The 15136-nt window shown below is 37.6% G+C and overlaps 1 protein-coding gene across 1 annotated transcript in view; it reads left to right on the top strand.

The window, feature by feature from the left end:
- Window positions 1-3763: 3763 nt before the first annotated feature.
- The window catches only part of LOC118880519 (signal-regulatory protein beta-1-like), a 34171-nt gene continuing 22798 nt past the window's right edge, over window positions 3764-15136 (top strand). Inside the window, exon 1 of the mRNA XM_036824128.1 lies at window positions 3764-3875. Within this exon, the coding sequence (XP_036680023.1) occupies window positions 3800-3875 (76 nt within the window). The 5' untranslated portion in view covers window positions 3764-3799. The remainder of the gene's footprint in view (window positions 3876-15136) is intronic.

Here is a 15136-nt window from a genome sequence, read left to right as displayed (position 1 = left end):
ACCTACCAGCTGTGCGGGCCACACAGTGGCAACAGGAAGGCCCAACAGGCAGGGCTCTCTCTACTGCCTGTCTCCTCCTTGCTTAGCTACTTTCCATACTTTCAAAACACAGATCATGTCATATCCCCGCTGTTAAATTTTTTCATCAAGCCCCCAGGGTCCACAAAATAAATTCTGCATCCTTAATATGATAGTAAAGCCCTCAGCAGTCTGATTCCACCCATGTTTCCAGACTGAGTCTTCCACAATAACTCCTTTGACACACTGGTGTCTTATTAGCTATCTCGTGATGAAATATCATTTCTTTCTTTCTGTTTCTCTCTAGTGATGTTATTTTACTTTGCATTTTCCTCCTCAGTAACTTTTCTGCTGAATCTTATATTGCTTTCTAGGCTACATAATGTTATCACTTCTGACACTTTCTGGGATTCCTCAGTTGGAATTAGTTTTTCTGATCTCTCATGTCCCCAAATGCTTTATTTTCATCAACATGGCCTTACAGTTCACTCAGCTTAACTAAACTTTAGACAGGCTTCTTCCCTCTAGGCTCATGACTTCCCTTTTCTTAGAGCATTTACTTCTGACAACTTGTAAATTCTTTCTCTGCCCCCTTTTTTTTCTTTTTTTTTCACACACACACACACACACACACTGTATTTTATTTTTACAAGAGATAAATAGACTGACACCAAGCATTGTACATGGATGACCACAACAAAAGCAACAATGATTGCAATTACCAAACATGAAACACACTCATACTATGTCATAATATTGACATTCAGTCCAGTAATCCTCCACTGTAACAGCTCCTTTACTTTGCAGTGAAAATTGATTTGTATATTCTTTGCCTCTGAGTCCTTGTTGGATTTTTTTTTTAATTCAGAATGAAAGTCACAAAAATTATACTCATCCTCATCAGTTCACTCAGTCCCATGTAATTAAATTTTTTTTTCATCTTGATCTTTTGTTAGCACTTTTATGAGTTCATCAGTTTTTCATTAGAGTTCTGAAAATGCTTATTCATTCAGTTCAACAGTACAGTCAGTTACCAGAAACCTGTACTTGTCAGAGTCTTTTCTATGAATTTCTTAAAGATGAAACCCTTTTATAGGAACATATTTGCAAAAGCATCAGAGTACACACAGAACTGTCTGTAAATGACAAAAGACTTAAAAATGACCACAGTTAAAAATTTGATGAAAGTTCATAATAATGCAGTTGACAAGAAAATTAGTTATTAAAAATAGATCTTTATTGGAGTATAATTGCTTCACAATACTGTGTTAGTTTCTGTTGTACAACAAAGTGAATCAGCCATATGCATACATATTTCCCCATGTCCCCTCCCTCTTAAGCCTCCCTCCCACCCTCCCTATCCCACCTCTCTAGGTCATTGCAAAGCACCGAGCTGATCTCCCTGTGCTATGCTGCTGATTCCCACTAGCTAACTATTTTACCTTCGATAGTGTATATATGTCAGTGCTACTCTCACTTTGCCACAGCTTCCCCTTGATTTCCATTTGCATGGAATATCTTTTTCCATCCCCTCACTTTTAGTTTATATGGGTCCTAAGGTCTGAAGTGGGTCTCTTGTAGACAGCATATATATGGGTCTTGTTTTTGTATCCATTCAGCGAGCCTGTGTCTTTTGGTTGGAGCATTTAATCCATTCACATTTAAGATAATCATCAATATGTATGTTCCTATTACCACTTTCTTAATTGTTTTGGGTTTCTTTTTGTAGGTCCTTTTCTCCTCTTATATTTCTCACTTAGAGAAGTTCCTTTAGTATTTGTTGTAGAGCTGGTTTTTTTGTGATGAATTCTCTTAGCTTTTGCTTGTCTGTAAAGCTTTTGATTTCTCTGTCGAATCTGAATGAGATCCTTGCCGGCTAGAGTAATCTTGGTTGTCAGTTCTTCCCTTTCATCACTTTAAATATATTGTGCCACTCCCTTCTGGCTTGTAGAGTTTCTGCTGAGAAATCAGCTGTTAACCTTATGGGAGTTCCCTTGTATGTTACTTGTTTTTCCCTTGTTGCTTTTAATAATTTTTCTTTGTCTTTAATTTTTGTCAATGTGATTACTATGTGTCTTGGAGTGTTTCTCCTTGGGATTATCCTGCCTGGGACTCTCTGCACTTCCTGGACTTGGGTGGCTATTTCCTTTCCCATGTTAGGGAAGTTTTCGACTATAATCTCTTCAAATATTTTCTCAGGTCCTTTCTCTCTTTTCTCCTTCTGCAATCCCTATAATGTGAATATTGGTGCGTTTAATGTTGTTCCATAGGTCTCTTAGGCTGTCTTCATTTCTTTTTATTCTTTTTTCTTTATTCTGTTTCATGGCAGTGAATTCCACCATTCTGTCTTCCAGTCACTTATCCGTTCTTCTGACCCAGTTATTCCGCTATTGATTCCTTCTAGTGTATTTTTCATTTCAATTATTTTATTGTTCATCTCTGTTTCTTTGTTCTTTAATTCTTCTAGGTGTTTGTTCTTTAATTCTTCTAGGTCTTTTTTAAACATTTCTTGCATCTTCTCGATCTTTGCCTCATTCTTTTTCCAAGGTCCTGGATCATCTTCACTATCATTATTCTGAATTCCTTTTCTGGAAGGTTGCCTATCTGCACTTCATTTAGTTGTTTTTCTGGGGTTTTATCTTGTTCCTTCATCTGGTACATACTCCTCTACCTTCTCGTTTTGTCTATCTTTCTGTGAATGTGGTTTTCATTCCACAGGCTGCAAGATTGTTGTTCTTCTTGCTTCTGCTGTCTGCCCTCTGGTGGATGAGGCTATCTAAGAGGCTTGTGTAAGCTTCCTGATTGGAGGGACTGGTGGTGGGTAAAGCTGTGTGTTGTCTGGTGGGCAGAGATCAGTAAAACCTTAATCCGTTTGACTGCTGTCGGGTGGGGCTGAGTTCCCTCCCTGGTTGTTGTTTGGCCTGAGGTGACCCAGCACTGGAGGCTACAGACTCTTTGGTGGAGCTAATGGAGGGTTGCAGGAAGGCTGATGCCAAAGAGTACTTCCCAGAACTTCTGCTGCCAGTGTCCTTGTCCCTGCTGTGAGCCACAGCCACACCCCACCTCTGTTGGAGACCCTCCAACATTAGCAGGTAGGTCTGGTTCAGTCTCCTATGGGGTCACTGCTCCTTTTAGATGCAGGTGATACAAGTTCTGAGGTCCTCATTGTACTGTGCTTTTGAGCTAAGTTTTAACAATTATATCAATAAAGTGTTGGAATAGAAAGTCATTTCAGGAGCAGATCTAGTTCCATCCCATATTTGAGATGCCCTGGAGAACCCTCTTCCTTTTTTCAGTTGAGTTGGTCTTTGTTGAGGTAGGTTCCAGAATGAGGCCACAAGCCAGCCACATCCTAGGCTCCTGGGCTTGGGACTTTGGAACACAGCCCACAACGACAGATCCTTCTTGGGATCTGTGAGTTTGCCTGGGGCTTCCAAATAGGGGTTCACCATGAATGGAGTGAGGGGCCCTGTGGAGAGAACAGAGACCCCAAGTAGGGAGAAAGTTTATTTCTGTTAGGCTTGTCCAATCCCTCTGAAAACATAAGATGAGTAACTTCTCACTTTCCATCTGCTTTCTCTGCCTGATTTCCATTTCACCATCTGAAGCAGGAACTGTCTAGAACCTAGAAGCGGATTAAGATCTCACAGCCATTTCACCCCATCATAGGCACTTCCTCTTACATCATTGGGAGGTGGGGCTTCCTTCCTCTCCACAGAGCACAGAGGTGCAGGTTCTCCCCAGGACACACATTTGGACAGAGCAGGCTCCTCAGGCTTCCATGATGCCCATCCCTGTCTCCTTGTCCCACCATCCTCCTCCTTGCCTGCTGCTGACTCTACTGCTGGGACTCACAGGTAAGCATTCCTTGGGGTAGAATCCCCTTTCCCTGACCCCTGGACCTCCACTTACCCCTGGATTTTTAGGTCTTAAATGTAAACATGGGTGTGCCACCCGGGCAGCCACAGAAGTCCAAGGACTGGGCATTATTCAGGAGCATGAAATCAGGGATCTGAGCATTTTCTCTGTGGATCCATTGCCAGCAGTTGGTTACCAGAGACACTGAAACAGATGATGCTTCAAACACCAACGATAACAGCTTTGTGTGTATTAACTTGTTTAATCCTCACAACATCCCAGTGTGGTAGCTATGACTATTATCCCTGATTTGCAGATGGGGAAACTAAGGCAGAGACAGTAACTTGCCTGACATCACCTATCTAAGGCAGTGGAGCACAGGATTCTTGTCCAGGCCGTACAACTCCAGAGATGATTCTTTTAACCATGTTGTGCTGCTCAGCTTCTCAGAGAAGGCTAATGGAAGAAAAATCAGAAAATTCTGAGGAGACAATAGATTTGTCATCACCCATCATGCCACTCAGAGAACAGCAGAGTTCAAATCTTGCAATGTGTACTTCCAAACTTTTGTCAATGATGTGTTGGATGGTTTTTCTATGTGCTAAATTTTTTTTTCACTAAGCTTTTAACGTGTGTTATAATTTTGTTTGATCCTCAAAACAACCAGTCCACTAGCGTACTAGGTTACACTTTAATACACGTTTGTGGATGCATGTATTAATGTGTGCGTGTGTGTATGTATGTGTATATGTGGGTGTGAGGAATTGTTCCCAGACACATTGGATTTCAAAAAGACTTCCTTATTTTTCCCCTAAATCATTTTTCAGTCTACATGAGATGACATGATCAGATGTTTAGTCTTTGCTGTCTTTCAGCAACATCCCTCCTTTTCTACTTCTCTATAAATCTACCCCTTACCCACACCTAAGACAAGAAAACTTCTCTCCTGGTAAATGAGTAGAATTTTGTGCATTGCTAACTTGGAGTCCACTCTTCCATGCTGGGTAAGGGTGAGGAAGAAAAGAGGGTATCAAAGACACAGAGACTCTTGCCTATATGACCTATATATTCATATCCATATCTATATCTGTATCTGTAATTATATTTATATCCATATCTATAACTATCTATAGCTATAACATTGAATGCTAGTTGAAGCCTCCATGCCTCAAGAAATCTAATGAGTAATAACTATTCATTTTCTTAAACACTCATTGTGTGCCAGACACTGCTGAAAATGCCCACAGCTGTTAACTCATGTAATCATTATATCCAAGCTAGATCCTCTTGTCACCCCTACCTTACAGATAAGAAAATTGAGCAAGGAGAAGTTCAAGGTCACTCAGTGGTACATGGTAGAGGTATGATTTGAACTCAAGCAATCTCATTCTAGAGCTCATGATTTTAATAATTGCTCTTCTTGATACTGTGGCCCTGCTTCCATCCCATGAGATTTCTGAAGTTTCTGCCAATGGATGTGTAGAAGGGTGGAGTGTGGGGAAGAGGGCTTGTGGTTTTCCTTTTTCTGAGCTCTTCTGCTTCCTGCCTACATGCAAGTTCCTTTTTGTTTTTCCCCAACTCATGTACATGGGAAACTCAGTTTCTGACATAATTTTCACAGAGATTACCCACTTAGAATTAAGTGCCTCAGGGAGATGTCACACTAGCCAATTCCCACAACATACATATATTTTTTGCATACTAATATGCCAGGAACTCTTATAGGAACATGGGGTGCCTTGGTGAATACAAGTCAAAGGAGTTGCCTGCATGGGTATTTATCTTAGTGGAAGAACTGACAATAAACAATAGACTTATAATTAAGTAAATAATATAGTATATTAGAAAGTGATAAGTGTTTTAAAAAAAAGTGGCGGCATGACAGAATTCGGAGAATCTGTAGCGTGGGATGCATTTTAAACCTGGTAGTCTTGTGTGTGTGTGTGTGGGGGGCATCACTTAGAAGGGGAAATGTGAGCAAAGATTGAAAGAAGGTTCTGGAGTGAGCCATGTGGTTATCTGTAGGAGGAGCCTTCCTGACAGGAAACAGCATGTGCAAAGGTCCTGAAAGTAGAATCATCCTCCTGTGTTGAAAGATTTGGGCTTTTGCTCTGAGTGAAATCGTTGCCATTGCAAAGTTTTGAAGGGAGAAGTGACATGATCTAACACGAGTTTTAATTTATTCTAGCATTTCGTTGAGAATAGACTGCAGAGGACACAGACAGAGGCAACTAGAGCATTTGAGGTCATGACATTCATGCAACAAAAGTAAAAGTGGGTTGCAGCTGGAGAGTAGCTAGTAGAGATAAGAGAAAGAGTTCAGATTCTGGATGCACGCCGAAGAGGAGGCAACAGGATTTCTTGATGTGTAGGATTTGTGGTGGGAGAGAAAAGCTCCAAGGTTTTGAGACCTGAGCATCTGGAAGAAGAAAGGGGATTCAGGTGAGATATAGAGGGTGTAGGGGAAATTCAGTTCAGTTTTAGATGTGTTAACTGTGGGATGTTTATTTCTATCCAAAGAAGATGACGAGTGGATAGTTGGACATACAAGTCCAGAGTTCAGGAGAAAGGCCTAGACCAGAGAGGTAATAGGAGAATTATTGATACACAGATTGTAGTGTTTTTGCTATCCCCTGGCTCCTCTCAACCCTCTTATCCCTCTTTTCTCCTCCTCTCCTTTCATTTCTCCTTCCAACGATCTTTCATATTTCTTCCCATTTTTGTCTTAGCAGTTCAGCTTCCCTGACCTCACTCTTCTTCTCCAGACTTAAAAATCCAAACCACTTGATATTCTTGGCACATCACCTTCCCTGGACCTTCCCTGTAATAGCATGTGCCCTCCTTAGGTGGCATGATTGGTTAGAAACAGTGCTTAGTGGGTGGGTTTACCAGCTCACACTCTGCAAAGGAGAGCCACAAATTTTCTCCCTAAGGAGGAGGGAAGAAATAGAAAAGAACACAGGATTTGCTTGTGGCACCACAACAGCCTGCTCCTCTGGTTTATATCTCTGCAGTTAGACCCATGCCTGTTTAATAGGACATTTCAGAGAAGATGGAATGTGTTTACATTTCTCTGTATCTCCAGAAACTTGGTAGTCAGTGAGGCTGTGAACTCAACCTGGAAAACTTGCAACTGTAGTTAAATGATTGGCCCAGCAGTGACTCATGTCCCTTCAACTCATAACTCATTGTCCAAACATAGTCAACCACCCACAATTCTTTTCAAAACACGATTTTGGAGTTTATTGTTTCTTTGATTGCCTCCATTGTTCTATCTCCCCATTCACTTGTAGGTTTCTCAAATGTATCAGCGTTTAGAACCACACATTTTGTTTTCTTGCATGGGGCAATCATCTTATTTCGGTTCACATCTTTTATTGCAGTAAAATATACATAACATGAAAGTTACCATTTTAACTATTTAGAAGGTTACAAATTGGCACTATGTTCCTTCACAATGTTGTGAAGCCATCACCAGTATACATTTCCAGAACTTTTTCAACATATGTAGCAGAAACTCTGTATCCATTAAGCTATAACTCCCCATTTCTCCTTCCCTGCAGCCACTGGTAACCCGTATTCTACTTTTTCTGTGTGAATTTGCCTATTCTATGGACTTGATATAAGTGGAATCATCTATTTTCCTTTTGAACCTAGCTTATTTCACTGAGCATATTTTTAACGTTCATACATGCTGTGGAAGGTGTCAGAATATCATTGTTTTTTAGGGCTGAAATTTATTGTATATATTTCATACATATTTCATATATATTTTATATGTATATGTGTATATATATTATATATATATATATATCACATTTTGTTTATCCTTTCATCCATTAATGGAATTTTGGGTTGTTTATACTACCCTTTTTTATTGAACTGTAAGTGTTGTAAAATATTACATAAGTTACAGGTGTACAATATAGTGATTCACAATTTTATAGGTTATACTCCATTTATAGTTATTATAAAATATTGACTACATTCCTGGTGTTGTACAGTATATCCTTGTAGCTTATTTTATACATAATAATTTGTAACTCTTAATTGCCTACCCCTATATGGCCCCTCCCACCTTCCCTCTCCCCGCTGGTAACCACTAGTTTTTTCTCTATGTCTGTGAGTCTGTTTCTTTCTTGTTATATTAACTAGTTTGTTGTATTCTTTAGATTCCACATATAAGTGATATCATACAGTATTTGTCTTTGTCTGACTTACTTCACTTAGCACAATGCCTTCCAAGTCCATTCATGTTGCTGCAAATAGCAAATTTTCATTCTTTCTTACAGCTGAGTTGTATTCCATTTTACATGCACGCACTCACACACCACATTTTCTTTATACATTCATCAGTTGATGAAATTTTGGGTTGTTTCTACTACCTTTTGGTAGTGAGAATAATGGTGCTATGAACATTGATGGACAATTTTATGCTTGAATTTCTGCTTTTAATTATTTAGGGTATACACCTAAGAGTGGATTTATTGGATCATATAGTAAATTCTATGTTTAACTTAAAAAAATAACAAAGAGTTAAAAAAAACTTTTTAAAAAACACTAGTGTTTCCACGGAGACTCCACCATTTTTGCACTCCTATCAGCAATGCACAAGAGTTTCAATTTCTAAACATTTTACCAACCCTTATTTTCAATTTTTTTGTTTTGTTTTGTTTTTGGTAACAGCCATCTTACAGGATATGTAGGGGTATCTCACTGTGGTTTTAATTTGCACTTTCCCAATTATTAGTGACGTTGAACATCATTTAACATACTTATTGACCATCTGTATATCTTCTTTAGAGAAACATCTATTCAATTCTTTTGTTCATTTTAAAATTTAGTTGTTTGTTATTTTGTTGCTGAATAGTAGGATTTCTTTAAATATTCTTGATACATATCCCTTATGAGATATATGATTTGCAAATGTTTTCTCTCATTCTGTAAATTGTCTTTTCACTCTCTTGGTAGTATCCTCTGATGCAGGAAAGTTTTAATCTTGATGAAGTCAAGATTAAAATTTCTAAAATATTTTTTTGTTGCCTTCCGTGTCATATCCAAGAAATTATTGCCAAATTCAATGTCATGTAGTGTTTCACCTGTGAGTTTTTCTCAGAATTTTGTAGCTCTAGCTCTTACATTTAGGTCTTTGATTATACACCATTTTTGTATATGGTGTAAGCTAACGATCCAGCTTCATTCTTTTGTATGTGAATATCAAGTTTCCTCAAATTCATGTATTGAAAACACTGTTCTTTGTCCATTGAATGATCTTGACACCCTTGTTAGAAATCACTTGACTATATATGTGAGGGTTTATTTCTAGGTTCTCTATTCATTACCTTTGGTCTATATATGTTTCTTAATGTGAGTACCACACTATTTTGATTATTGTAGCTTTGTATTAAGGTTTTAAATCTGGTAATGTGACTCCACAAATTATGTGCTTCTTTTTCAAGATTGCTGATTTGAGGTTCCTTGAGATTTCATATGAAATTTAGAATGGGGTGTTCTAGTTCTGCAAAAAAAATGTCTTTGAGATTTTAATAGAGATTGTATTGATTGTTGTAGTTTCTTCAGGTAATATTGACATTTTAACAATATTAAGTCTCCCAATCCTTAATAACAGGATGTTTTGTTCATTTATTTATGTCTTCTTTAATTTCTTTCAGCAATGTTTTGTACTTTTTGATGCACAAGTCTTTCATTTCCATGGTGAAATTTACTCCTAAGTATTTTATACTTTTTGTAGCTATTACAAATGAAATTGCTAGCTTAACTTCCTTTTGGGATTGTTTGTCACTAGTGTGTAGAAAAGCAACTGATTTTTGTGTGTTGACTTTATATCTCAAAAATTTGCTGAATTTATTTATTAGCTCTAATGCTTTTAAATGTTGGAATCTTCAGAACTGCTACATAAAAAATCATGTCATGTACAAACAAGAGAGTTTTACTTTTTTCTTTCCAATTTGAATGCCTTTTATATATTTTTTCCTGCCTAATTGCTTTTGTTGGAACTTCCAGTATTGTGTTGACCAGAAGTGGCAAAAGTGGGCATCTTTGTTCTATTCCTGATCTTAGGGGAAAAGCTTACAGAATTTCACCATCAACTAGGCTGTTAGCTGTGGGTTTTTCATATATGACTTCATTTATTGGGCAATTTTCCATCTATTCCTAGTTTATTGATTGTTTTTATCATGGAAAATGTTGACTTTTATTAAATGCTTGTTCTGCATCAGATGAGATGATCTTTTTTTCCTCTTTATTCTATTAAAGTGGTAAAATGAATTGTTTGATTTTCATATGTTGAACCATTTTCACAATAAATCCCAGTTGGCCATGGTGCATAAGTCTTTTAATATACTAGTGAATTGGGTTTGATAACATTTTGTTGATGATTGTTGCATCAATAGTCATAAAAGATATTGGTCTGTATTTTCTTCTTATGCCTTTGTCTGGCTTTGGTGTCAGGATAATGCTGAGAATGAGTTTTAATAGGCTCTGAAAAAATTAAGAAGGCTTCCTTCCTCTTCAATTTTTTGGAAGTGTTTGAGGAGGAATAATGTTAGTTTTCTTTAAAAGTTTGGGAGAATTCAGCAGTGAAGCCAAGTGGTCCTGGACCTGTCATTGTTGGGAGGTTTTTGATTATTGATTGAATCTCATTGCTAGTTATAGGACTACTCTGATTTTATATTTCTTCATAATTCAGCCTTGGTGTAGTGTATTTCTAGTAATTGGTCCATTTTATCTAGGTTATCCAATTTCTTGGTGTTTAATCATTCATAGTACTCTTTTATAATCATTTTTATCTCTGTAAAATTATTAGTATGTTCTTTTATTTCTGATTTTAGTTATTTGGGCCTTCTCTCTCTCTCTCTCTCTCCCTGTTTTTGTTTTTTTTCCTTAGTCATTCTAGCTAAAATTTTGTCAATTGTATGAATCTTTTTGAAGAACCACTCTTGGTTTTGTTGATTATCTTTTTTTTTTTAATTCACATTTTATTTTTCTCTTCACTAATCTTGACTATTTCCTTTCTTTTCTAGCTTTGGGTTTTGGGTTTACTTTACTCTTCTTTCTCTAGTTTCTTATGGTGTATAGTAAAGTTACTGTTTTCTTTTCTTAAATGTCTGCATTTTCAGCCATAAATTTCTCTTTAGGGTTGCTTTCTGTGCATCTCACACGTTTTGGTGTTATGTGTTTATGTTTTCATTTTTCTCCAGGCATTCTAATTTCTCTTGTGATTTCTTCTTTGACCTACTGATTTTTAAAGAGAAGGTTGTTTGATTTCTATGTATTTGTGAATATTTTATTTCCTCTTCTGTCACTGATCTAGTTTAATTTTACAAACTATTTGACCGGTGGGCTGCTTGAATAACCCTTCTTCAGATTCCAGTAAGTTGCCTTGTCATTCATCCTGTGTGACAATGACACATACATAGAGTTTTCTTATGGCAACTGGTTTCTGTAACTGTCAGGACAGATGTGTGTGGTAGACAGAAAATACCCCTCAATATAGGAGGAGCAATCAAGATGGCAGACTAGGAAGATGTGAAGCTCAACTCTTCCTACAAATACATCAAAAATATATCTACATGTGGAATAATTCTCACAGAATATCTAGTGAACACTGGCAGAAGAACTTAGACTTCTGAAAGGGCAAGAAATTCTCCATGTAACCGAGTAGGACAAAAGAAAAAATAATGAAAATGAGACAGGAATCTGGATGGGACCTGTACCCCTTGGAGGGAACTGTGAAAGAGGAAAAGTTCTGCACCCTGGCAAGTCCCCTCACAAGTGGGGAGATCAGCTAGGACAGATGGGGAGCTTCAGAGCCTCAGAAGAGAATGCAACAACTGGTTTACAGCAGCTAGAATGGAGAGAGACTGGCACAGATGGTCAGTGCCACAGCCCTGCACTCCCCAGCCTGAGATGTTCATCTTCCCATGCAGGGGGTGGCTGGGTGCTAAAGCTTGGGATTCAGAGATCAGACCCCGGGAAAGGATTGGGGTGGTCTGCGTGGAAACAGCCGGAAGGTCCTGGAGCCTGGTGCAACCCCACCTGAGGGTGTATGCAGAGGAAGCCTGGGCCACCTTAGAGGCCAGGCACCATTGTTTGGGGGATGTGTGAGGGGAGGAGCAGGACATGCCATTGCAGCCTTTTTCCCCATGCATGCTTTCAGGTGGCAGGACACTGCCTACACAAGCTCCAGGAGCTATTGTCAGTCACCACCACTAACCCCTTGCTTCAGGAGCAGTCACAAGGAACAGTTACAAGATGCCACTGCTGCCCCCTGGAGCTACAGGAGTGATTGAGAGCTGCCTCCACTCCCATCACATGCTCCAAGGCACGTGTGAGCCAACACTGCTGCCAAGAACCCCAGGACCAGGCACCAACCACTGCATCTGCACACCCCCTACAAAGGGGATAATGACCAACACACTGAGGAAAGAGTTGGCAGGCATCCATACTAAAAACAGCCCTCACACCAAAAATGTTAAACCCACACAAGCTACACAGGGACACTCCCATATATAAAGAGTCTTCAAAGACCACAGTAGATAATTTTTTCTCCTAAACTCACAGAATAAGAAAAATATGAGTAAAATGAAGAAGCAGAGGAGCCAATCCCAGTTAAAAGACCAAGAGAATTCCCCTGAAAGAATAAACAATGAAACAGACCTCTTTAGTAATAGACACAGATTTCAAAAAGGAGATAATGAAAATACTGAAGGAATTAAGAAAGGGTATCAACAGAAATGCAGAACACTGTAAAAAGGAACTAGAAACTATGAAGAGGAACCAAGAAAAAATAGAAAACTCATTTGCTGAGACAAAAAGTGAACTAAAGACAATGAATAGCAGAATGAATAATGCAGAAGAAGAAATAAGTGATCTGGAAGATAGAATAATGGAAATCACCCAATCAGGACAGCAGACAGAAAGCCAAATGAAAAAAAAAAAAAGAAAGCAATATAAGAGACCTATGGGATAATATAAAGCTTACCAATCTACACATAATAGGAATTCCAGAAAGGAAAGAAAGAGAAAAGGGGATCAAAAATGTATTTGAAGAAATTATGGCTGAAGACTTCCCACACCTAAAGAAGGAAACAGATATCCAAGTACAGGAAGCACAGAGGGTCCCAAACAAGGTAAGCCCAAAGACACCTACACTAAGACGTATTCTAATAGAAAATGGCAAAAGTTGATAAAGAGGGGATTCTAAAGGCAGCAATAGAAAAACAAAGAATTAATTACAAGGGAACCCCTATAAGGCTATCAGCAGATTTCTCTACAGAAACTTTGAAAGACAGAAGGAAGTGGCAAGATATATTCAAAGCCCTGAAAAGGAAAAATCTGCAACCTAGAATACTCTACCCAGCAAGATTATAATTTAGAATAGAAGGAGAGATAAAGAATTTCTCAGACAAGCAAAGCTAAAAGAAAACAGCAATACTAAACCTATTCTAAAGGAAATATTGAAAGGTCTTCTCTAGAAAAGAAGTAAGAATATATAGGAAAGAGAAAATCACAGTTGGAAAGCAAATCACTTAAATAAGCTAGTATGCAGATTTTAAAAATCAAAAATATTCTGTGAAAGTGATGATAACCACCATGAACAGCAAAAGGATGAACATGAACATGTAAAAGAGGACATCAGAATCATACTGATAGAATGTGGAAGAGGAGAGTAAGAAAATGTACATTTGTTTTCATTTCCTAGAATGTGTTTGAGCCTCTATGACTACCAGTCTAAGGCAAGTAGATATAGATGGGGTTAATATACTTGAAAAAAAGGGTAACCACAAATCAAAAACATACAATAGACTCACAAAAACCACAAAGAAGAGAAATAAGTATAATACAAAAGAAAATCATCAAACCACAAAAATAAAATGAAAGGGACAAAGAAGAAATACAAAATCAATGGGAAAACAGGCATAAAATGGCAATAAATACATAGCTATCAATAATTACGTTAAATATCAATGGAATGAAAGCTCCAATCAAAAAGGTACGGAGTGGCAGATTGGATAAAAAAACAAGAGCCTACAATATGCTGCCTACAGGACACCCAGTTTAGGGCAAAAGACACACATAGATTGAAAGTAAGGGGATGGAAAAAGATATTTCATGCAAACAGAAATGAGAAGAAAGTGGGGGTCACAATACTCATATCAGACAAAATAGACTTTAAAACAAAGACCCTAAAGATAAAGAAGGACACTATATAATGATAAAAGGCTCAACATAAGAAGAGGATTTTACACTAGTCAACATATATGCACCTAATATAGGAGCAGCCAAATACATAAAATAAATACTAACAGAAATAAAGGGAGAAATTGACAGGAATACAATAATTAGACTTTAACACTCCACTCACATCAATGGACAGATCTTCTAGACAGAATGTCCTAAATGATACAATAGAACAGTTAGACTTCATTGATATTTTCAGGATTTTACATTTAAAAAACCCAACAGACTACACATCCTTTTCAAGTGCACATGAAACATTCTTTAGGAATGATCACATATTGGGGCACAAAACAGACCTCAATGAATTTAAGAGTATAGAAATTATCTGAAACATCCTTTCTGAACACAACAGCATTCAACTAAAAATCAACCACAGAAAAAGAAATGAGAAAAAAGATTACATGGAGACCAATTAACATGCTACTAAAAAACCAATGGGTCTACGATGAAATCAAAGAGGAAATTAATAAAATACCTTGAGACAAATGACAATGAAAACACAACAATACAAAATCTATGGGATGCAACAAATGCAGTCCTTAGAGGGAAGTTCATAGCATTACAGTTCATAGCCTTCATCAAAAAAACAAGAAAATTCTCAAATAAACAACATAGCCTACCACTTAAAAGAATTAGAAAAAAAGAACAAACAAAATGTAAAGCCAGCAGAAAGGAGGAAATAATAAATATCAGAGAGGAAATAAAATAGAGATTAAAAAAAAGTAGAAAAAATCAAAAATACCAAGAATTGGTTCTTTGAAAGGGTAACAAGATTGACAAACCTTTGGCCAGGCTCACCAAGAAGAAAAGAGAGAGATCCTGAATAAACAAAACAAGAAATGAAAAAGGAGACATTACATCTGATACTGCAGAAATACAAAAAAACATAAGGGAATACTATGAACAGTTACATGCCAACAAATTCGACAACATAGAAGACATGGACAAGTTTCTAGAAACATACAGCCCACCAATACTGAATCAAGAAGAAACAGAT

The sequence above is a fragment of the Balaenoptera musculus genome, chromosome 15 (genome assembly GCF_009873245.2).
Source record: "Balaenoptera musculus isolate JJ_BM4_2016_0621 chromosome 15, mBalMus1.pri.v3, whole genome shotgun sequence".
Taxonomy (NCBI): Eukaryota; Metazoa; Chordata; class Mammalia; order Artiodactyla; family Balaenopteridae; genus Balaenoptera; species Balaenoptera musculus.
Note: the sequence above shows the minus strand (reverse complement) of the source record. Positions and strands in the feature narration are given on the sequence as shown.